The sequence below is a fragment of the Rana temporaria genome, chromosome 5 (genome assembly GCF_905171775.1).
Source record: "Rana temporaria chromosome 5, aRanTem1.1, whole genome shotgun sequence".
Taxonomy (NCBI): Eukaryota; Metazoa; Chordata; class Amphibia; order Anura; family Ranidae; genus Rana; species Rana temporaria.
This window is the reverse complement of record NC_053493.1, coordinates 418,950,908-418,976,119: the sequence shown is the minus strand read 5'-3', so window position 1 is coordinate 418,976,119 and position 25,212 is coordinate 418,950,908. Positions and strand designations below refer to the sequence as shown.

The window sequence follows — 25,212 nt, the reverse complement described above, 5'->3', positions numbered from 1 at the left end:
CGCAATTGTCAGTTAAAGCGACGCAGTGCCGAATTGCAAAACCTGGCCTGGGCATTTAGCTGCCTAAAGGTCCGGGTCTTAAGTGGTTAAATCTACTTTTTCCTTTTGGAAGTGTAGGGCGCGTTGGTTGTGGTGTCCTCTGATTACATAACAGCCCCATTGTGACAGAAGTTCTTTTCTTTGCAGAAAAATGTTTTTTTACTCTTCACATCCTCCAGCCTGTAGCTTCGGCTCGCACACGCCGGGAGCTGATTTCATTGATTTTTATTTTTTCCTTCTGTGTGATGTTTCAGCTACTGTGAGAACCAGAATCATAAGAAGATAAAATAATAGAACTGTCAGTGAGGAATCGCAGGAAACCTGTCAGCGCCATCTTACAATTGTGTAATGAAGATACTTTTTTTATATATCCTGAAATATACAATATATGTCCCTAATGTTGTCATTTTGGTAAACAGAGCTCAGGCGGCCTGCAATACTCGCCATAGAATTAGATATGGGATTTTAACCACTTCAGCCCCGGAGGATTTGGCTGCCCAATGACCGGGGCCACTTTTTTGCAATTCAGGCACTGCGTCCCTTTAACTGACAATTGCGCGGTCGTAGGTCTTCTACCTATTTTCGGGAAAAAAAAATTGCAATAAGCGTTTATTGATTGGTTTGCGCAAAATTTATAGCGTCTACAAAATAGGGGATAGTTTTAGGCATTTTTATTAATATTTTTTTATTTATTTTTTTACTAGTAATGGCGGCGATCAGCGATTTTTATCATGACTGCGACATTACGGTGGACACATCGGACACTTTTGATGCTATTTTGGGACCATTCCCCTTTTTTACAGCGATCAGTGCTATAAAATTACACTGATTACTGTGAAAATTACAATGGCAGGGAAGGGGTTAAACACTAGGGAGCGTGGACGGGGGTTAAGTGTGTCCTAGGGAGTGATTATAACTGTGTGGTGGCGGGGCTTTCTGTAACGCGACAGTGATCGCTGCTCCCGAAGACAGGGAGCAGTAGATCAGTGTCCTGTCATTGGGCAGAACAGGGAGATGCCTTGTTTACATAGGCACCTCCCCGTTCTGCCGCTCCGTGACACGATCGCGGGACACCGGCGGACATCGAGTCCGCGGGTCCCGCGAGCACGGTCACAGATCTTGCACGCGCCCGCACGGCGGGAAATTTAAAGCAGTATATATATATGTTGCTTTGCGCAGCCGTGACATTCTGCCAATGTATATGTACAGGACGCGGTCGGCTTAGGTATACCTTATGAGCAGTATCTGTATACTACTTGGCAACCACATACGTTTTTTGTAAAAAGAGACATCTATTATTGCATACAAAATGTAAAACCCACTAAAGCTGCAACCCCTATACAGTATAATAAGGGAAACTAACAGATCACCTCTATCAGTCGACGCGTTTCACAGAGTTTCCACTTCCTCAGGACATTGGATATATTGGATTATTGTGCTCATACAGTAAAAAGATAATGATCCATCTGAAATCAAATTGACACATAGTAACAAAGAATAAAGACAAAGATATCTGCCTTCTATTCCGTAGAACAAGCCCACAAATAAATAAATAAATGAATCAAAATTCCTTAATTAAAGCGGAGCTCCGCCTAAAAAAAATTAAAAGCCAGCAGCTACAAACACTGCAGCTGCTGACTTTTAATAGATGGACACTTACCTGTCCAGGGTGCCCCCGATGTCGGCAGCCGAGGCCGATCAGTCAAACGTCTCTCCGCTTTCTTCTTCTTCCTTCTTTGTCTTTCTTCTTCTTCCTTTTTCTTCTTCATCCTCCTCCTTCTTCCCCATCCTCCTCCTTCCTTCTTCTATCGTTTTCTTCTTTGTTCTTTCTTTCTTTTTCTTCTTTGATCTTCTCTCTTCTTCTACTTCCTTCTTCTTCTTTCTTCTTCCACTTTGTTCTTTCTTTCATCTTTCATTTTCTTCTTCTCACTTCATTTTCTTCCCTTGTCTTTCATCTCTTTCCGTCTTTCTTCTTCTTCTTCATCTGATTCTTTCTTCTTCTTCTTCTTCTTCTTCTTCTTCTTCTTCTTCTTCTTCTTCTTCTTCTTCTTCTTCTTCTTCTTCTTCTTCTTCATCTGATTCTTTCTTCTTCTTCTTCATCTGATTCTTTCTTCTTCTTCTTCTTCATCTGATTTCTTCTTCTTCTTCTTCTTCTTCTTCATCTGATTTCTTCTTCTTCTTCATCTGATTTCTTCTTCTTCTTCATCTGATTTCTTCTTCTTCTTCTTCATCTGATTTCTTCTTCTTCATCATCTGATTTCTTCTTCTTCATCTGATTTCTTCTTCTTCTTCTTCTTCTTCTTCTTCTTCTTCTTCTTCTTCTTCTTCTTCTTCTTCTTCTTCTTCTTCTTCTTCTTCTTCTTCTTCTTCATCTGATTTCTTCTTCTTCTTCTTCTTCTTCTTCTTCTTCTTCTTCTTCATCTGATTTCTTCTTCTTCTTCTTCATCTGATTTCTTCTTCTTCTTCATCTAAATTTCTTCTTCTTCTTCTTCTTCTTCATCTGATTTCTTCTTCTTCTTCTTCATCTGATTTCTTCTTCTTCTTCATCTGATTTCTTCTTCTTCTTCATCTGATTTCTTCTTCTTCATCTGATTTCTTCTTCTTCTGATTTCTTCTTCTTCTTCATCGATTTCTTCTTCTTCATCTTCTTCTTCATCTTCTTCTTCTTCTTCTTCTTCTTCTTTTTCTTCTTCTTCTTCTTTTTCTTCTTCTTCCTCTTTTTTCCTTTCTTCTTCTTCTTCCTCTTTTTTCCTTTCTTCTTCTTCTTCTTCTTCTTCTTCTTCTTCCTCTTTTTTCCTTTCTTCTTCTTCTTCTTCCTCTTTTTTCCTTTCTTCTTCATCCTCCTCCTTCTTTTCCCCCTCTTATTTCTACTTTCTCATTTCTTTCTTCTCCTTCTTTCTTTTTCTTTCTTCTTCCTCCTCCTTCCTTTGTTCTTCTTTTGTCTTCTGTCTTCTTCTTTGTTCTTTCTTCCTTCTTTTTCTTCTTTCTTCTTCTCCCTCTTTCGCTCGGCTCTCGGCTGCCCCCGCCGCCATCCTCGGTGAGGGAATCAGGAAATGAAGCATTGCGGCTTCACATCCCGGTTCCCTACTGCGAATGCGCGTCCTAACTGGTCCCCGCTATCTTCTGGGACCTGTGTGTTTCCCAGAAGACAGCGGGGGGGGGCGAGAAGTGACCTAGACGGAAGTGGGTGTATACTCTCTAAAGTCATGCTGATCGGCTATTTGGCTCCTAAATCGGAATATGTGTTAGGCACCTTAGATTGTAAGCTCCTCGGGGGCAGGGACTGAAGAATGTACTGTATATATGTAGAGCGCTGTGTAAGTTGTCAGCACTGAATACCAATAATAAATAAATATCATTGTACTGCCTATCTCATCTGTATCATCTGCACATACCGACACCTTGAACCCGTCACGTTTGTTTCCTGTGCTCCGTATCACTCTATAATTAAAATAAAGGTTTTGAACCAGGAAGTCCCCTTTAAATCGACCCGATTGCACTGCCCTGAGCCAATGAAAACCCGCGTACGATGAAAATTCCCAATTTGCCGCACCATTAAGCGGCGGCGTCTCTCTTCCTCCGGTAAATATTTGGAATCAGATTGAAATGTTATTAAGCATTGTAACACATCTTGCCCATTTCCTAATAAACTAGAAGAGCGTCTTCCCGTCCCCGGAGGCCCGCCGTGATGAGTCCACACAAGACGCTTTCATCGCGGGAACCAAATGAGGTTGTAAAAAACGTTTCTTCCAGATCAGTGCTTTAAGTGGGCCAAAAGAGGTGCCGGTACTCTATTAGGCGCCGGTGCTCCCCCCCCCCAATACTGAACATAAAAAAATACCCTTGGCTGCGTGTGATGGGCACAGTGGCTGCATTTGATGGGCACAGTGGCTGCATTTGATGGGCACAGTGGCTGCATTAGATGGGCACAGTGGCGACAATTGATGGTGGCACATTGGCTGCGTGTGGTGGCACAGTGGCTGCGTGTGGTGGCACAGTGGCTGCGTGTGGTGGCACAGTGGCTGCGTGTGATGGCACAGTGGCAGTGTGAGTTGGCACAGTGGCTGCATGTGATGGCACTGTGGCTGCGTGTGTTCGCACAGTGGCTGCATGTGATGGCACAGTGGCTGCGTTTGGTGGCACAGTGGCTGCGTGTGATGGGCAGAGTGGCGACAATTGATGGGCACAGTGGCTGCGTTTGATGGGCACAGTGGCTGCGTTTGATGGGCACAGTGGCTGCGTTTGGTGGCACAGTGAGGCTGCAATTAATGGGGTTTTTTTTTAGTTAGAGAAGGCAAGCTCAAAATAACTCAAAAATATTTTTTTCTGCCATTTTTTTTATTAAAAAACTGATGGTCACCTCAGTCCAACCCCCCCCCCTCCCTCCAATACAGTCAATTATTTTCTTACTTTCTTCTGTTGCAGTCCTGAGTCCAGGATCCAGACAGTAGCAGCACTAGGAACTGTAGACGCAGGCTGAGCTGAGGCTCCTCGTGACTTGGGCTTCTTTCCTTGCCGCCGACACAGCTCCCTGCGCGAGTCCTCCTCTCACCTCTCACCTCGCCTCCGGCGTAACGTCACGTGGCGCACGCCGGGGAATGAACCAACTCTCCTCAATGGGGGGGGGGGTCGAGGAAACGCACAGGACAGGAGTGACAGGACAGAGGAAAGGGAGCCAGGAGCGCACTCGGCAGCAGTGAGTCGGCTCCGGTGGGGCGGCATACAGTTTCTATTGTGACTGCGCTGCCTGTCTGACACACATTACCGGCCCGCAACTCGACAAGCCCACCGGCTGCGTTCCGGTACTGTAAACCCACGTACTGGGCGCATGGAGAGGTGCTGGTACTCTCCAGGGCCATTTTTGGAAGTGGCGGTACTGAGTACCGCCGCGTTCCAGCCCAGTTAAAGCACTGTTCCAGATGCTCCAAAAGTTTCACGACTCAAATAATGAACGTGAAGCCGCTTGTCGTGTCCGGCCAATTGGCAGCAGAGGTGTGAATCTCACAGCGCCGGCTCTATGCAGGCGATGGAAAGGCCGCAATAGAGGTTTTATGGTGGAGTTTTCTGTTACCCAGATCCCTCGCCCATCCCAATTTTGGATCCCTCGCCCATCCCATTTCTGGATCTCTTGCCCATCCCATTTCTGGATCTCTCGCCCATCACATTTCTGGATCCCTCGCCCATCCCAAATCTGGATCCCTCACCTGTCCCATTTCAGGACCCCTCACCCGTCCCATTTCTGGATCCCTCGCCCATCCCAATTCTGGATCCCTCGCCCATCACATTTCTGGATCTCTTGCCCATCCCATTTCTGGATCTCTCGCCCATCACATTTCTGGATCCCTCGCCCATCCCAATTCTGGATCCCTCACCTGTCCCATTTCAGGACCCCTCACCCGTCCCATTTCTGGATCCCTTGACCATCCCATTTCTGGATCCCTCGCCCAACCCCCGGGTTGTGTATTTCAGATGGTGACACCATCCATGGGCTGCCATTAACCCCTTTCCCTGCCAGAGCCCTTTTTGCATTATTTTTTTTAGGCCTGAAGATTACATAATCCCACCCCAAAATATGACACATTTTCTGATAACAGACACCCTAGGATAGTGGTCCCCAACTTATCCGGCACCAGGGACTGGCCGTTCGGTAGTCAATCCCTCCAGGGACCGTGGGGGAGGGGGTTATTTATATGTGTGGTAGTTGCCGTCTGTTGCTGTTTTTTTTGCAGCTTATCAACTTGGGGGGGTGGGGGGCGGGGGTCTATTTCTGTTTTCTTCTCTCTTTTTGTTTCTTCTTCTTCCTTCTTTTTTCTTCTTCTTCTTCCTCCTTCTTTTTCCCCTCTTAGTTCTACTTTCTTCTTCTTCCTTGTTTTTCTTTCTTCTTCTTCCTTCTTTTTCTTCCTTCTTCTTCCTCATCCCCCTCCTTCCTTCCTTCTTCTTCCTCATCCTCCTTCCTTCGTTCTTCTTTTGTCTTCTTTCTCTTTGTTCTTTCTTTCTTCCTTCTTTCCTTCTTTCTTCTTCTACTTTCTTCCTCTTTGTGCTTTTTTTCTTTATTTTTTCCTTTCTTTTTTTCTTTCTTCTTCTTCCTTTTCTTCTTCTTCTTTTTTCTTCTTCCTCCTCTTCCTGCTTTCTTCTTCCTTCTTCTTCTTTATTTTTCTTACTCCTTTTTCTTCTTCTTTTTCTTCTTCTTTCCTTTTTACCTTTTCCTTTCTTCTTCTTCGTTCTCCTTTTTCCTTTCTTCTTCTTCTTTTTCCTCTCTTATTTCTACTTTATTCTTCTTCCTTCTTTTTCTTTCTTCTTCCTTTTTCTTCCTCATCCTCCTCCTTCTTCCTCATCCTCCTGCTTCCTTCTTCTTTCGTCTTCTTCTTTGTTCTTTCTTTCTTTTTCTTCTTTGATCTTCTCTCTTCTTATTCTTCCTTCTTCTTCTTCCATTTTTTTTCTTTCTTCCTTCCATCTTTCTTTTTCTTCTTCTCACTTCTTTTTCTTCCCTTGTCTTTCTTCTCCTTCCGCCTTCCTTATTTTTCTTTGTTTTTTCTTCTTCTGATTCTTCCTTCTTCTTCTTTCGTCTTCTTCTTTGTTATTTATTTCTTTTTCTTATTTGATCTTTTTTCTTCTTCTTCCTTCTTCTTCTACCATCTTCCTCTTTGTTCTTTTTTTTCTTTATTCCTTCTTTCTTTTTCTTCTTTCTTCCTTCTTTTTCTTTCTTTCTTCTTCCTTCTTTTTCTTTATTTTTCTTACTCCTTTTCTTCTTCTTTCCTTTTTTCCTTTCTTCTTTTTGCTCTTTTTCCCTTTCTTCTTCATCCTCCTCCTTCTTTTTTCCCTCCTATTTCTACTTTCTTCTTCCTTCTTTTTCTTTCTTCTTCTTCCTCATCCTCCTCCACCCTTCTTCCTCCTCCTTCCTTTGTTCTTCTTTCGTCTTCTGTCTTCTTCTTTGTTCTTTATTCCTCCTTTTTCTTCTTTCTTCCTCTATGTTCTTTCTCTCTTTATTTGTTCCTTCTTTCTTTCTTTTTTCTTCTTCTTTCTTTCTTCTGCTTCCTTTTTCTTTCTTTTTCTTCCTTTATTTTCTGTCTTATTCTTCCTTCTTTTTATTTCTTCTTTTTCCTCATCCACCTCCTTCCTTCTTCTTCTTCCTAATCCTCCTCCTCCTTCCTCCTTCTTCTTACATCTTTGTTATTTCTTTACTTTTCTTCTTTGTTCTTCTTCCTTGTTCTTCTTTCTTCTTCTTCCTTCTTCTTCCTCCTTCTTCCTCATCCTCCTCCTTCCTTCCTTCCTTGTTTTTTTTCCTCCTCCTCCTCCTTCCTTCTACTTCCGTCTTCTTTGTCCTTTTTATCCTTATTCTTTCTTCTTTTACACTCTTCATTTCTTTGTTTTTCCTTTCTTCCTTTTTCTTTCTTCGTCTTTGTTTTTTCTTCCTTCTTTTTTTTTTCTTTGCCTTCCTCCGTGTTTTGTTGAAGGTATTTACGAACAGCTGTGTACTTTTGTGGTTTAAGTTTCCTTATACGGCGATCTTATAAGGTTTTCGGCATATCTATGTTATATCTATTTTTGGCTTATATTTATATATATACCATTATCCTACATTTGTATTTGTTACAATATATTGACGACTTAATAGTTTTGAAAGATTTAGACATGTTTTATTAATATTATTTTGTTTGGAAAAAAGAATAAAATCAGACTGAAGCAAATAAAGTTTTTATATTGGGACCAGGTACATTTATACTAATACATTCTAGAAGTGGCATGTATCTGGTTTTCAAACAGCCAGTCTGATATCCCACCACCCCTCCCCCTCCCCCTCCCCCTCCTCCATTTGCTTCCAGTTTTGTCATGGATTTGACCCCTTTTTGTCCCTTTAACCCTTTGTGTATCTTTTAAAACAATTTTACATCTCCCTTTATTGAACTGATGAAGAAGAGACAAGTGGTATTGAATCACATTGTAGATGAACTGCAGTAGACATTAGCGGCCCCCGCTAGGCTGCCTCTATGAGACCGCTAATGGCCAATTCATCCCACACAGCGCTTACCATAATAAGTAGAAAACCTCCCAAACAATCTGCCACAATTTCAGGCCAATTACAGGGGAAAGGCCGAGCGGCAGATTAATTTTCTCATCTACCTGATCAAGAAGGAGCCGCCAAAAATAACAACTTGTTTGGTTTTATTGCTTCGTTGCTTTTACTAAACATGACCGGATTACGACTTTGTAGCCCCTGCTGTGACAATGGGGTGTTATTTTTCCTACTGACACCTGTTCCAACCCCTAATACCAAAGATGGGGCCCCTTTCCTCCCAAAGACACCAACAATGGGGCCCTTTTCCTCCCACTGACACCAACAATGGGGCACTATTCCTCCCGCTAATGCAAAATATGGGGCTCTGATCCTCCCACTGACACCAACAATTGGGCACTTTTCTTCCCACTGATACCAATATTGGGCAACTATTCCAACCCCTAATACCAAAGATGGGGCCCTTTTCCTCCCAAAGACACCAACAATGGGGCCCTTTTCCTCCCACTGACACCAACAATGGGGCTCTATTCCTCCCGCTAATGCAAAATATGGGGCCCTATTCCTCCCACTGACACCAACAATTGGGCACTGTTCCTCCCACTGACACCAACAATTGGGCACTGTTCCTCCCACTGACACCAATAATGGGGCCCTATTCCTCCAACAGACACCAACAATGGGGCCCAATACCTCCCATTGACGCCAACAATGGGGCACTATTCCTCCCACTGACACCAATATTGGGCAACTATTCCAACTCCTAATACCAAAGAGGGGGCCCTATTCCTCCCACTGACACCAACAATTGGGCACTGTTCCTCCCACTGACACCAACAATGGGGCCCTATTCCTCCAATTGATGCCAACAATGGGGCACTATTCATCCCAAAGAAACAATGAATGGGACACTATTCCTGCCACTAATACCAAAGATGGGGCCTTATTCCTCCCACTGACACCAACAATTGGGCACTATTCCTCCCACTGACACCAAGAATGGGGCCTTATTCCTCCTACTGACACCAACAATGGGGCTCTATTCCTCACATTGACGCCAACAAATTTAAATCCGATCCTTATCTGAACCATGCAGCCTGGCAGACCAAGAAAGGGGGCGCTGGGTAGGGGAGAGCGGGCAGGCCTTCCTTCTAAGCCATACCAGGCCACATCCCCTCAACATGGGTGGATCCCAAGTTTACATAGACAAGGGGCCTCTTCCCCACAACCCTGGCCTGGTTGGTTGTAGGGGTCCGTGCACAGGACGCATGCTCGAGTCGCGTTGCGCGATCCCACTGGTCCGTGCTGTCTTCTGGGACCTGTGTGTCTCCGAGAAGACAGCAGGGGAGGGGCCAGACACGGTGTAGATCGCCACGGATACTGCGGCGATCTATGACCGAAAGTGGGAGCAAATACCTGGATCGCACAGGTATCTGCTCCCCCTCCCCCTGAAAGGTGCCAAATGTGACACCGGAGGGGGGGAATCGGAAAAGCGGAAGTTCCATTTTTGGGTGGAACTCCACTTTAAAGTGGTTGTAAACCCTTTACGACAACTTTATGCGACAGGTAAGCCTAGATTAAGGCTTACCTGTAGCTACCCAGAATATCTCCTAAACCTACACGGTTTAGACACCTATGATTATTACACAGTTGGGCAATTTGTAACATTGTAATATAATGTTTTTCCCAGTAATCTCTAAAATAAGCTTCCCAGATGAAACTGCTACTAATGATAGGCTCACAGCCACACATAAACCTCAGTACAAAGGCTCAATTAAAAAACAAACAATAAACTACAATTTCTTTAGTTGGCTTCGATCTCAGGTAGTAGGTACGGTAATTCATAATGAGCTATATTGTGCGTTTGTCTTGCAGGTTTTTTTTTTTTTTTTCATTTGGTTTTACAACCACTTTAAAAACACATGCTTATATTTAGGCCCCTTTTACACGGGGGCGTTATTCGAGCGTTTTTAGAGCGTGGGGGCGTTCCCAAAGTGCCCAAAAGCTGCTCCAAAGATGCTGCTTGCAGGACTCAGTGTGAAAGGGTCCATTGAGATGCATGGAGAGCGTTTTATGAGCGTTTTAATAGCGCTATTTTTAATGCTAAAACACTGTAAAAACGCTTCAGTGTGAAAGGGGTCTTACTGTATATTAAAAGCATAATTAGGTAACCTCCCCTGACCTATTATCTCATCATTGTTTGCCTTCTCTTCTCTGTAGATGGAGGTTGTCGCAAGGAATGGGACGGGATACTGTGTTGGCCGGAAGGAGAGCCGGGAAGTTTGGTGTCCACGCCTTGCCCGAAATATATCTACGACTTCAACCACAAAGGTAAAATGTAACATTTGAAGCAATGTCAGCTACAAGAAAAAGGGATTATTACCATTGGTGTGCGCAGCCTATTGCATTAGGGTGTGCACCGCAGAGCACAAAAACACGTGCGTTAACCAGCAGAGCAGTGGACGGTGTGAGCAGAGCAGAGATTGGTGTCAGTTTTTTTTTTTTTTTATTAATTTTTGTATTTTTTTTTACAATTTTTCTTTTACATTTTTTTATTTCTTTTTCTTTTTGTATTTTTATTTTTTTACAATTTTTCTTTTATTCATTTTTTTACAGTTTTTTTATTTCTTTTTTACAATTTATTTATTTATTTATTTTTACAAATTTTGTATTTTTTTTTTACAAATTTTATTTTGTTTTATTTTTTTTGTTTTATTCATTTTTGTATTTTTTTTTTTACAACTTTTCATTTATTTATTTTTTTATAATTTTTTTACATTTTTTTTAATATGTGTGGTAGTTTCCTCCTGTCGCTGTTTTTTTTGCAGCTTATCAACTTGGGGGGGGGGGGGGCTATTTCTGTTTTCTTTTCTCTTTTTGTTTCTTCTTCCTTCTTTTTTTCTTCTTCCTCCTTCTTCTTTATTTCTTTTTCTTTTTGTATTTTTATTTCTTTTCTCTTTTTGTTTCTTCTTCCTTCTTTTTTTCTTCTTCCTCCTTCTTCTTTATTTATTTTTATTTTTGTATTTTTATTTTTTTTACAATTTTTCTTTTATTATTTTTTTTACAGTTTTTTTATTTCTTTTTTACAATTTATTTATTTTTTTTTTTTTACAAATTTTTTTTTTACAATTTTTCTTTTATTTTTTGTTTTATTTATTTTTATTAATTTTTGTATTTTTTTTTTTTTACAACTTTTCATTTATTTATTTTTTTATAATGTTTTTTAAAAAAAATGTAATATGTGTGGTAGTTTCCGCCTGTCGATGTTTTTTTTTGCAGCTTATCAACTTGGGGGGGGGGGGGCTATTTCTGTTTTCTTTTCTCTTTTTGTTTCTTCTTCCTTCTTTTTTCTTCTTTCTTCTTCCTCCTTCTTCTTTTCCCCCTCTTATTTCTACTTCTTCTTCTTCCTTGTTTTTCTTTCTTCTTCTTCCTCATCCCCCTCCTTCCTTCCTTCTTCTTCCTCATCCTCCTTCCTTCATTCTTCTTTTGTTTTCTTTTTTCTTCTTCTTTGTTATTTCTTTCCTCCTTCTTTTTCTTCTTTCGTCTTCTACTTTCTTCCTCTTTGTGCTTTCTTTCTTTATGTTTTCCTTCTTTCTTTCTTTTTTTCTTTCTTCTTCTTCCTTTTCTTCTTCTTTTTTCTTCTTCCTCCTCTTCCTGCTTTCTTCTACTTTCTCTTTATTTTTCTTTCTGCTTCTTTATTTTTCTTACTCCTTTTTCTTCTTCTCTCCTTTTTCCTTTTTCCTTTCTTCTTCTTTTTCCTTTTTCCTTTCTTCTTCTGAAGCCTCGTACACACGACCGACAATTTGTTTTATTTCTTTTTATTAATTTTTGTATTTTTTTTTTACAACTTTTCTTTTATTTATTTTTTACAATTTTTTTATTTTATTTTTTATAATTTTTTTACTATTTTTTTTAAATCTATTTTTAAATTTTGTTTTACATTTTTTTTTTACAATTTTTCTTTTATTTATTTTTACGATTTTCTTTATTAATTTTTTTTTTTTTTTTTTTACAACTTTTCTTTTATTTATTTTTTACAATTTTTTTTATAATTTTTTTTATAATTTTTTTACAATTTTTTTTAATTTATTTTTATAATGTTTTTACATTTTTTTTTACAATTTTTCTTTTATTTATTTTTACGATTTTCTTTATTAATTTTTGTATTTTTTTTACAGTATGTAAAAAATCTGTGTTTTTTTAAAAATCCCAAGATTATAGCTGCCCCGCCTCTCCAGTACCTTGTGTATACTGTGTATGTGTATACTGTGTGGCACCATAATCTATTGCCTGGGGGCCCCATAATCTCCTATTGCCCGTGGGCCCCATGAGTTGTCAGTCCGCCCCTGGCCCAGGCCCATCCGGCGCACCCTGTGCACACACCTATGATTCATAGGTGTGCACACACGGTGTGCCGGATGTGCCTGGGCACACCCTAATGCAGATTCCCCCTGCTTAATTGTGCCCCCTGTCTTCTCCTTGCAGTGCTGCCTGCTTCCCTCCTGGCTGTGGTCAGTGTCAGGATGATAAGCGGGGGGGGGGGGTAAATATTTCATTTATCAACCCCTTCCTTTTCTGAATGAACACAGTGAGTGATTTGTACCAATCACTCCTGAAGCATAGGCAGTTGGGCAACTTGTAACATTGCAATATCATCCCCCCCCCAGCAATCTCTAGAATAAGCTTCCCAAATAGAACTGCTACTAATGATAGGCTCACAGCCACACATAAACCTCAGCACAAAGGCTCAATAAAAAAAAATAATAATAATAATCAATAAACTACAATTTCATATACTTCATTCAGATATTTGGGGGAGGGCACAGCAGCCGTTGTGATACAGAGCACCGGTCGAAGGTATGAGGTATATCAGCACAGCGGGGCAGACCGCGGCAGGCCTCCCTCCCGGCACCAAAGTTAACTTTCATATTAATTTCTCGCATTTCTCCGACAGGTCAAGCGCATCGCCGCTGTGACATGAACGGCAGCTGGGAGCTGGTGCCAGGCAACAACCGCACGTGGGCGAACTACACCGAGTGCGCAAAATTCCTCTCCAACGAGACCAGAGAACGGGTACGGAGACGATCGACTTATCCTTTTCTTTCACCTTCAGATCCTATTTCAGATCATTCTCGGATTTCATCTGGATTTGGGTTCTGCTGGCCATAGTAGTGTCGGATCCCTCGTCCAGAGAAGCAATTCCCACTTTTTAACCACTTGCTTACCGGGCACTTATACCCCCCCTCCTGCCCAGGCCAATTTTCAGCTTTCAGCGCTGTTGCACTTTGAATGACAATTGCGCGGTCATGCCCATATGACATTTTTATCATTTCTTTCACACAGAAAGTTTTTTTCTGGTGGCATTTAATCACCTCTGGGGCTTTTATTTTTGATAAACAAACAAAAAAATTTATTTTTTCATATTTTGTTATAAAATTTTGCAAACGGGTATTTTTTCTCCTTCATTGATGTGAGCTGATGGGCACCATTCAGAAGGCACTGATAGGTGGCACTGATGGGAACTGATAGGCGGCACGTAAGGGCACTGATAGGTGACACTGATTGGCAGCACTGTGGGCACTGGTGGGTGGCACTGGCGGGCACTGGTGGGTGGCACTGGTGGGCACTGGTAGCTGGCACTGGTGGGCACTGGTAGCTGGCACTGGTGGGCACTGGTAGCTGACACTGATGGACACCAATTCTAAAAATTTTGAATTCGAAAATTCAGAATTCTAAGGGGCAGATTCTCGTAGATCAGCGTAAAAATGGGCGGGCGTAACGTATCTCATTTACGTTACGCCGCCGCAAGTTTTTCAGGCAAGTGCTTTATTCACAAAGCACTTGCGTGTAAAGTTGCGGCGGTGTAACGTAAATCACCCGGCGGAATTCAAATTCGGCAGGTTGGGGGCGTGTAGCATTTAAATGAAGCACGTTCCCGCGCCGAACGAAACTGCGCATGCGCCGTCCGTAAAATATCCCAGGGTGCATTGCTCCTAATGACGTCGCAAGGACGTCATTGGTTTCGACGTGAACGTAAATGGCGTCCAGCCCCATTCACGGACGACTTACGCAAACGACGTAACTTTTCAAATTTCGACGCGGGAACGACGGTCATACTTAACATTGGCTGCGCCTCATATAGCCCCCTTACGCCGGGAAAAGCCTAACGTAAACGTCGTAACTTTACTGCATCGGATGCGCGTACGTTCGGGAATTCGCGTATCTAGCTACATTGCATACTCGACGGGGAAATCGACGGAAGCGCCACCTAGCGGGCAAAAAATAATTGCAGTTAAGAGCCGACAGCGTAAGAGACTTACGCCTGTCGGATCTAATGGATAACTATGCGTAACTGATTCTAAGAATCAGGCGCATAGATACGACGGCCCAGATTAGGACTTACGACGGCGTACATGTCGCTGCGCCGTCGTAAGCCCTTTGAGAATCTGGGCCTAAAATTTTCGAATTCAGAATTTACGAATTTACGAATCGTTTCTGTTACATTCGTTTTTTTTTTTGCATTTTTCGTAAATTTGGTAAATTCAGAATTCGAAAATTCAAAAATTCAGAATTCTGAATTTCGGAAATTCGACATTTCGGAAAATTAAAAAATTCTGAGATTTTGGAATTAACCGATTTGTCAAAATTTGTTAAAAAACGAATTCGGAACTAAACAAATTGCTTGAAGGTGACGATTGCAGCAAAAAAAATGGTTTTGTTATTTTATCTTTCATTTTTATTTTGTTACTTTTGGTTGGAGTTCTTCTTTCGTTTTTTCATACAGCATTTGAAGAAGAAGAAGTAATTTTCCGGACTTGTTTTTAGAATTTGGATTTTGAAAGTTTGATTTTTTCCAAGGACTTTGTGAAGTGCGTTTGCCTTCGTTGTGTTTTTTTTTTTTTTTTCATTTTATGCCGTATTGATTATTTTTGCCTCCTGGATTTTTTTTGTGCTGCTTTTAGTACTTTTGAAGCTTAACTGAACCTTTCGCAGCGATTGATTTTTTTTTTGCGTGCGTTCCGCTATTTGTGAAGCCGGATTTGATAAGCCTCGGCTCCAAGTTGTTCTTTCCCGAAAGGGCAAAGAATTTTTCCGTGTGGCGCAGAAAGCGCCGGGAGTCGCGTTGCCTTTATTGCCGACTATTACACGCTAACATTTCACACTCTCTACGTAATCCCCTCAAAGTTGGGCACTTCAAAGGAAAGGCACAAAATACCGAGGAGGAAGAAGGGGCCACCATCGGGGGGGGGCCATCGGGGGGTCTCCTGATAGTTGATAATTGAGGCGTTTGTTGAGTTCAATCAAAGGATTTTCAATGATCTTTAGTTGGAAGAAAAAGTGAAAACTAGGGATGAGCTTTATGTTCGGGTCGAACATTGGTCGTTCACCCGTTCGCCGAACAGCGAACAATTTGGGGTGTTCGCGGCAAATTCGAAAAGCTGCGGAACACCCTTTAAAAATCTATGGGAGAAATCAAAAGGTTAATATGCAAGTTATTGTCCTAAAAAGTGTTTGGGGACCCGGGTCCTGCCCCAGGGAACGTGTATCAATGCAAAAAAAAAAGTTTTAAAAAGTCCGTTTTTTCGGGAGCAGTGATTTTAATAATGCTTAAAGGGATTTTAAAGGTTTGTTTTTTATTTTCTAAATAGGTTGCTTTAACCACTTAAGACCCGGACCTTTGGGCAGCTAAAGGACCCGGCCAGTTTTTGAGATTCGGCACTGCGTCGCTTTAACTGACAATTGCGCGGTCGTGCGACGTGGCTCCCAAACAAAATTGGCGTCCTTTTTTTCCCCACAAATAGAGCTTTCTTTTGGTGGTATTTGATAGGGTTGTCCCGATACCACTTTTTTAGGACTGAGTACGAGTACCGATACTTTTTTTCAAGTAGTCGCCGATACCGAATACCGATACTTTTTTTAAAATGTGTCCCCAAATGCAGCGATGTCCCCCCACAGATGCAGCCATGTATCCCCCCATCCAGCCATTGTCACCCCCCATGCAGCCATTGTCACCCCCCATCCAGCCAGCGTCACCCCCCATCCAGCCAGCGTCACCCCCCATCCAGCCAGCGTCACCCCCCATCCAGCCAGCGTCACCCCCCATCCAGCCAGCGTCTCCCCCCAACCAGCCAGCGTCTCCCCCCAACCAGCCATTGTCTCCCCCCATGCAGCAATGTATCCCCCCATCCAGCCATTGTCACCCCCCATCCAGCAATGTATTCCCCCAGCCATTGTCACCCCCCATGCAGCCAGCGTCACCCCCCATGCAGCCAGCGTCACCCCCCATGCAGCCAGCGTCACCCCCCATGCAGCCAGCGTCACCCCCCATCCAGCCAGCGTCACCCCCCATCCAGCCATTGTCACCCCCCATCCAGCAATGTATTCCCCCAGCCATTGTCACCCCCCATGCAGCCATTGTCACCCTCCATGCAGCCATTGTCACCCCCCATGCAGCCAGCGTCACCCCCCATGCAGCCAGCGTCACCCCCCATGCAGCCAGCGTCACCCCCCATCCAGCCAGCGTCACCCCCCATCCAGCCAGCGTCCCCCCATGCAGCCAGCGTCACCCCCCATCCAGCCAGCGTCCCCCCATCCAGCCAGCGTCTCCCCCCATCCAGCGTCTCCCCCCATCCAGTCATGTCACGCTTACCTGCATCCCCGCTGCCGCCGACTCTGTAATACGGGCGGGAACATTTCAACTTTGAATCTCTGTTATGATTGGCGCCGTGCTGCGTATAGACACTCCCCCTCGCTCGGGATTGGACAGTTCACCCGAGCGAGGGGGAGTGTCTATGCGTGGTGCGAATCATTACAGCTATTCAAAGCTGTAATGTTCCCGCCCGTATTACAGAGTCGGCGGCAGCGGGGATGCGGCGAATGGCGGCGGATTACGGCGTTTCGTGGCGGCGGGCGGCGTTCGGCGGCGGCGGTCGGCGGCAAGTATTCTATTTATGTATCGGGGCGGGGTATCGGCGTCTGAGTACCGCCGAAAAAACTCGGAATCGGTCCCGATACCGATACTAGTATCGGTATCGGGACAACCCTAGTATTTGATCACCTCTGAGGTTTTTATTTTTTGCGCTATAAACAAAAATAGAGCGACAATTTTGAAAAAATTCAATATTTTTTACTTTTTGCTATAATAAATATCCCCAAAAATATATATATAAAAAAAAAAATTTCCTCAGTTTAGGCCGATACGTATTCTACATATTTTTGGTCAAAAAAAATGCAATAAGCGTTTATCGGTTGATTTGCGCAAAATTTATAGCGTTAAACAAAATAGGGGATAGTTTTATTGCATTTTTAGATTTATTTTTTTACTACTAATGGCGGCAATCAGCGATTTTTTTCGTGACTGCGACATTATGGCGGACACATCGGACAATTTTTACACATTTTTGGGACTTTTTGGATTTTCAAATTTTGGAATTTTGGGATTTGGAATTTTCAAATTTTGGAGTTTGGAATTTTGTATTTTTATCGAATTTTGGAATTTTGGAATTTTGGAATTTTGGATTTTCTAATCTCCCATTTTCGAATTTTGGAATTTAGAATTTTGGATTTTCTAATCTCCCATTTTCGAATTTTGGAATTTAGAATTTTGGAATTTGGGATTTTCTAATCTCCCATTTTCGAATTTTGGAATTTAGAATTTTGGAGTTAAGAATTTTGGAATTAAGAATTTTCGAAATCTTACGAAATTTAAATATTCCGAAATTCCAATTTACGAATTTTACGAAATTCCGAATTTCTGAAATTTCAAATTTCCAAATTTCCGAAAATCCACATTTTCAAATTTCCAAAAATTCGTAAATTCGAAAAATTTGAAAATTCGTGAGTTAAAAATTTCGGAAATTCCACATTTCGGAAAATTAAAAAATTCTGAGATTTTGGAATTAACCGATTTGTCAAAATGTGTTAAAAAAACGAATTCGGAACTAAACAAATTGCTTGAAGGTGACGATTGCAGCAAAAAAAATGGTTTTGTTATTTTATCTTTCATTTTTATTTTGTTACTTTTGGTTGGAGTTCTTCTTTCGTTTTTTCATACAGCATTTGAAGAAGAAGAAGAAGTAATTTTCCGGACTTGTTTTTAGAATTTAGATTTTGAAAGTTTTCCCTTTTGCTGATTTTTTCCAAGGACTTTGTGAAGTGCGTTTGCCTTTTTTTTTCATTTTATGCCGTATTGATTATTTTTGCCTCCTGGATTTTTTTTGTGCTGCTTTTAGTACTTTTGAAGCTTAACTGAACCTTTCGCAGCGATTGATTTTTTTTTTGCGTGCGTTCCGCTATTTGTGAAGCCGGATTGATAAGCCTCGGCTCCAAGTTGTTCTTTCCCCGAAAGGGCAAAGAATTTTTCCGTGTGGCGAAGAAAGCGCCGGGAGTCGCGTTGCCTTTATTGCCGACTATTACACGCTAACATTTCACACTCTCTACGTAATCCCCTCAAAGTTGGGCACTTCAAAGGAAAGGCACAAAATACCGAGGAGGAAGAAGGGGCCACCATCGGGGGGGGGGCCATCGGGGGGTCTCCTGATAGTTGATAATTGAGGCGTTTGTTGAGTTCAATCAAAGGATTTTCAATGATCTTTAGTTGGAAGAAAAAGTGAAAACTAGGGATGAGCTTTATGTTCGGGTCGAACATTGGTCGTTCACCCGTTCGCCGAACAGCGAACAATTTGGGGTGTTCGCGGCAAATTCGAAATTTCCTCAGTTTAGGCCGATACGTATTCTTCTACATATTTTTGGTCAAAAAAATTGCAATAAGCGTTTATCGGTTGATTTGCGCAAAATTTATAGCATTAAACAAAATAGGGGATAGTTTTATTGCATTTTTAGAATTTTTTTTTTACTACTAATGGCGGCAATCAGCGATTTTTTTCGTGACTGCGACATTATGGCGGACACATCGGACAATTTTTACACATTTTTGGGACCATTGTAATTTTCACAGCAAAAAATTGCATTTAAAATGCACTGATTACTGTGAAAATGACAATTGCAGTTTGGGAGTTAACCACAAGGGGGCGCTGAAGGGGTTATGTGTGACCTCATCTGTGTTTCTAACTGTAGGGGGGTGTGGCTGTAGGTGTGACGTCATCGATTGTGTTTCCCTATAAAAGGGACGATCGTTCACGGCGCCACAGTGAAGAACGGGGAAGCTGTGTTTACACACAGCTCTCCCCGTTATTCAGCTCCGAGGACCGATTGCGGGACTCCAGCGGCAATCGGGTCCGCGGGTCCTGCGGTCATGGTCACGGAGCTTCGGACGGGGATCGCGGGCGCGCGCCTCGGGCACGCGCCCGCGAACCATGGCTGGGCACTTAAAGAGGACGTACCTGTACGTGCTTGTGCCCAGCCGTGCCATTCTGCCGATATAAATGTGCAGGAGGCGGTCCTTAAGTGGTTAAGCTAGTGCATTGTTGGTTCACTTACCTTTTCCTTAAATTTCCCTTCTAAATGTTTTTTTTCTTTGTTTTCTTTGTCTGAATTTCTCACTTCCTGTTCCTCCTCAGTTAGCTGTTCTAAATGACTTTCCACCGCTCGGATGATGGTGGAAAGCTTACGGAGGAGAAACAGGAAGTGAGAAATTCAAACAAAGAAAAAAAACATTTAGAAGGGAAATCGAAGGAAAAGGTAAGTGAACCAAAAATGCACGAGCTTAAAGGAACCAATTTAGAAAATAAAATATGTACCTTTACAACCACTTTAACCACTTAAGCCCCGGACCATATTGCTGTCTAAAGACCCAAGGGGTTTTTACAGTTCGGGACTGCGTCGCTTTAACAGACAATTGCGCGGTCGTGCGACGTGGCTCCCAAACAAAATTGACGTCCTTTTTCCCCCACAAATAGAGCTTTCGTTTGGTGGTATTTGATCACCTCTGCGGTTTTTATTTTTTGCGCTATAAACAAAAATAGAGCGACAATTTTGAAAAAAATGCAATATTTTTTACTTTTTGCTGTAATAAATATCCCCCAAAAACATATATAAAAAAATTTTTTTTCCTCAGTTTAGGCCGATACGTATTCTTCTACCTATTTTTGATAAAAAAATCGCAATAATCGTTTATCGGTTGGTTTGCGCAAAATTTATAGCGTTTACAAAATAGGGATAGTTTTTTTGCATTTTTATATTTTTTATTTTTTTTACTACTAATGGCGGCGATCAGCGATTTTTTTCGTGACTGCGACATTATGGCGGACACTTCGGACAATTTTGACACATTTTTGGGACAATTGTCATTTTCACAGCAAAAAATGCATTTAAATTGCATTGTTTATTGTGAAAATGACAGTTGCAGTTTGGGAGTTAACCACAGGGGGCGCTGTAGGAGTTAGGGTTTACTTTGTGTGTGTTTACTAGTGTAGGGGGGTGCGGCTGTAGGAATGACGTCATCGATCGAGTCTTCCCTATAAAGGGAATGACGCGATCGATGCGCCGACACAGTGAAGCACGGGGAAGCCGTATTTACACACGGCTCTCCCCGTTCTTCAGCTCCGGGGAGCGATCGCGACGGAGCGGCTATAAACAAATAGCCGCGCCGTCGTCCCAGATCGCTCCCCGAGCGGACCCGACCTCCGCATGTACCGGGGGGGGTCCCGATCGGACCCCCCACCCACGTCTAGCAGAGGACGTACAGGTACGTGGATGTGCCTGTCTGTGCCATTCTGCTGACGTATATGTACATGAGGAGGTCGGGAAGTGGTTAAAGTGAAAGAATAAAAGTGAAAAATTCCTTTAAATTTCGTACCTGGGGGGGGGGTGTCTATAGTATGCATGTAAAGTAGCGCATTTTCCCATGTTTAGAACAGTCCCTGCACAAAATGAAATTTCTGAAGGGAAAAAAGTCATTTTAAAACTTCTCTCGGCTATTCATTAATTGTCAGGTCTCGGCAATACAAGATAAAAGTCATTGAAAAAAACGACATGCGTTCGCCCACGCGTCAGAGGGGGGCGGGGTCACCCCGTGTGACCACAAAGAAACCACGGAAACCCCCGTTGCGTCACGGGTTGTCCCGCCCTCAGTTATTTAAGAGCTGTCAAACGGGTCTTGCGTCATTCGGACTTGTCCCAAGCTTTTTTGGGTGAAATGGTAGGGGTACAATGTACCCCGTTACCAATTTACATAGGGGGTGGGCAAGGATCTGGGGGTCCGCTTTGTTAAAGGAAGGTTCCAGATTTTGATAAGCCCCCCCGCCCGCAGACCCCCACAACCACCGGGCGAGGGTTGTGGGGATGAGGCCCTTGTCCCCCCATCAACATGGGGCTATCCTCCCCATGTTGAGGGCATGTGGCCTGGTACGGTTCAGGAGGGGGGGCGCTCTCTCATCCCCCCTCTTTTCCTGCAGCCTGCCAGGTTTGCGTGCTCAGATAAGGGTCTGGTATGGATTTTTGGGGGAACTCCACGCCATTTTTTTTATTTGGCGCAGGGTTCCCCTTAATATCCATACCAGACCTGAAGGGCCTGGTATTGAAATTTGGGGGGACCCCCACGCATTTTTTTTTGTTGGTTCGGAGTTCTTTAAATAACTTATTCTATCTTCATATAACTTATTCTTCTGGCCCATATTCTCTGTAAATGTCCGCGGGCGGCGCGTAAGGCATTTACACTCCGCCGCCCCAAACTACAGGAGCAAGTGCTGTATTCCCCAAACACTTGCTCCGTAGTTTGGGGCGGAGTGTAAATGGCCCGGCGTAGCCACGCGTATCTTCAAGGGGGCGGCTTCTATTCAAATTAAGCGCGCCCCCGATTCTAAGTAACTGCGCATGCGCCGGGCTTAAAGCGGAGGTTCACCCTCAGAGAGCACATTTTCCCCTTAGATTAATGCTCGTTTTGTCTAGGGGAATCGGCTAATTGTTTTAAAATATGATCCGTACTTACCGTTTACGAGATGCATCCTCTCCGTCGCTTCCGGGTATGGGCTGCGGGAATGGGCGTTCCTTCTTGATTGACAGTCTTCCGAGAGGCTTCCGACGGTCGCATCCATCGCGTCACGATTTTCCGAAAGAAGCCGAACGTCGGTGCGCAGGCGCAGTATAGAGCCGCACCGACGGTCGGCTTCTTTCGGTTACGAGTGACGCGATGGATGCGACCGTCGGAAGCCTCTCGGAAGACTGTCAATCAAGAAGGAACGCCCGCTCCCGAAGACCCATACCCGGAAGTGACGGAGAAGATGCATCTCGAAAACGGGTAAGTACGGATCATATTTTAATACAAATAGCCGATTCCCCTAGACAAAACGAGCAGGAAGCTAAGGGGAAAAGGGCAAAAATGTAATAAATGGGTGAACTCCCGCTTTAAAAAAGCCCAGTGCGCATGCTCCAGTTCTCGGCGGAAAACGTCAATGACGCCGACGTATGCGTCATTGACGTAAAGTCGTATTCAAGAACGACTTAGGGAAACGACGTAGCCGACGGAAAAACACGACGCGGACCCGACGCTATCCGTAACATGGCCTACGTGGGACATGCGGAAACTTACTCCTCATATAGCAGGAGTAAGTTTCCGCTTACGCAAACGACGTTAGCGACGGGTACGCGACGCGAAATCGTTCGGGAATCGGCGTAGCAGGCTCATTTGCATAAACAAATGAGACCTTCACGTAAATGCCATCTAGCGGCGGGCGGCGTAATTACATTTAAGATCCGACAGTGTAAGTGACTTACACATGGCGGATCTTCAGTGTATCTATGCGAAAATGATTCTAAGAATCAGTCGCATAGATACGCGGGCCAAAAAAGGGAGATACGATGGAGTATCCTGAGATACTCCATCGTAACTTCTCTCAGAATATGGCCCTCTATCTTTATCCTTCAAAAAAAGGGAATCTATCAAATAACATAAAGACATCCAGAGAAGAACGGAGACACTCGCAAGATTTCTTCTGCGGCTTTCTACCTCTATTTACCCTTTATATACGTTGCCTTGTTTGCCGGCGACATTTCCTTCCTGTTGACAAATGATCCCGGCTTGCTCTTGAAACCCGAGCGTTACCCGTTTCCACAATGAACGGCGAGCTTTCTCCAGGCGCCGTTTCTATACTCCTCTTTATAATTGCCGCCCCACGCACGTACAGCTTGTCAGATGTTTGTATAAAGAATGATTAATTACCATGCTTGTGGGATAATGCCACATTAATACATAGGAAGCCGCGAGTGACACCCGACCTTACATTCTGCACGGGTCGCTTGGGAATTGTCAAAAGATCGCAATGCGCAGATTTATGCACACCTCCGAAACGCTGTAATTTATTTTTTTGTAAATAAGCACACCATATTATTCTGTACATAATGAATACTGTATATATTTATGTAAGTGAGCGTAGGAGGAAGTGAAACATTATACAACACGCTGAGGCCAACAGAACCGACTTACGCACTTCACCCTCTCGAGTTTAATTTGATGATGTTACTTATGATTGTTCACCCGGGTTCCCGACCGGCTCACGCAGATACACTGCAGCAGAATGGCTCCCCTGGGTGAAACCCCCATACAGCAGGGGTAGGCAACCTGTGGCACTCCAGCTGTTGTGGATCTACATTTCCCATGAGGCATTGAACGGTTGGCAGTTACAATTACTCCCTGAGGCATGATGGGACTTGTAGTTCTGCAACAGCTGGAGTGCCACAGGTTGCCTACCCCTGCCGTACGGGTACTTCCTTCTATTTTTCGACCACCAGCGGGTGGTTGCCCACTGCACGGCGGGTAAACCCGATGCATGTGGCCGGCCAGTTGTACTGATAGGCCAGTGCAACTGGCCCTATTGTACCGGGCCCGGCCAGCAGGGGGGGCCCGGGCAACCTGAAGAGAGCGCGCCGACGGAGACACGGGTGGTTGCCCACTGCACGGCGGGTAAACCCGATGCACGTGGCCGGCCAGTTGACTGATAGGCCAGTACAACTGGCCCTATTGTACCGGGCCCGGCCAGCAGGGGGGGCCCGGGCAACCTAAAGAGATGGCTAATTAATGTAAAAAAAAAATAAAAATCCACCAGCCATGACCAAACATCGTCCGTCCGATGCCCACCAGAGACAGTGCCACCCATGCTGCCAATGGCATAATGCCATTGGCAGCATGGGTGGCACTGTCTCTGCAGGCAGCACATGATTTATGGCATTAGCATCATGGGTGGCACTGTCTGCAGCACTTTACGGCATTGGCAGCATGGGTGGCACTGTCTCTGCAGGCAGCACATGAGTTATGGCATTAGCGTCATGGGTGGCACTGTCTGCAGCACTTTACGGCATTGGCGGCATGGGTGAGCAAAATAAATATCACTTGTAGACAAACCTGCACTTTGTTTCAAGGCGGGGTCTGGGACGGGGCCAGGGGTGGGACTGAAGGAGGGGGCAGGACCAGGGGTGGAGCTGAGGGGGGGGCCTGTCAGGTACGCTGTACGGGTCACCATGATTTCTATCAGTAGCCCTGATGATCGCCACTGGCCACGCGCGATCGCGTGCACGATCGCTGCCAGACACGCGCGATCGTGTGCACGAGCCCCAGCCCGGGGATTTGTGTGTGGAAACACGCAAATCCCTGTGCTGTCAGGGGAGAGGAAAGAGATCGTTTGTTCCTAGTAAGTAGGAACAGCGATATGTCATGTAATTACAATTCTTGATCTAATATTTCACAGCAGGGCGTTCCAGCGCCCACCAAGACTAACTGTGAGGGCTTACAGTGTTGTGGCAACACCAACACCTAGGGCCCAAATTTCTGCAGAGTATATACGTCAGGCCCCTACTTTCAAACATCCAACTTACAAACGACTCCTAATTGCAAACGGAAGGAGAGAACAGGAAGTCAGAGGAAATCTACCCCTAGGAAGGGAAATTCTCTTCTGTACGAGGTGTCTCCTGTCCACTGATGCTTTATCACTAGTGTTGAGCAGAATACGCCATATTCGATTTCGTGATATATCTCGAATATATAGTCGAATATTCGAGATATATTCGCTACATTCGAATATTCGTGATATTTTATCGAAATGAAATGATTGCGAATTTTCGCTATTGCGAATGCGAAAATAATTGCGAATTTTCGATAACTGCGGTAGGAGCACTCTGATTGGCTCAGAATATTTGTGATATTTTATCGAAATTTCGCAAAATGCGAATGCGATATTGATGGCGAAATTTCGACAACAGCGCTAGGA

At 43.7% G+C, this 25,212-nt stretch overlaps 1 protein-coding gene across 1 annotated transcript in view; it reads left to right on the top strand.

Moving 5' to 3' along the window:
- The window catches only part of PTH1R (parathyroid hormone 1 receptor), a 439,604-nt gene that overhangs the window by 325,949 nt on the left and 88,443 nt on the right, over nucleotides 1-25,212 (top strand). The window contains exons 3-4 of the mRNA XM_040355213.1: nucleotides 10,274-10,384; nucleotides 13,008-13,126. Coding sequence (XP_040211147.1) covers nucleotides 10,274-10,384; nucleotides 13,008-13,126 — 230 coding nt within the window. The remainder of the gene's footprint in view (nucleotides 1-10,273; nucleotides 10,385-13,007; nucleotides 13,127-25,212) is intronic.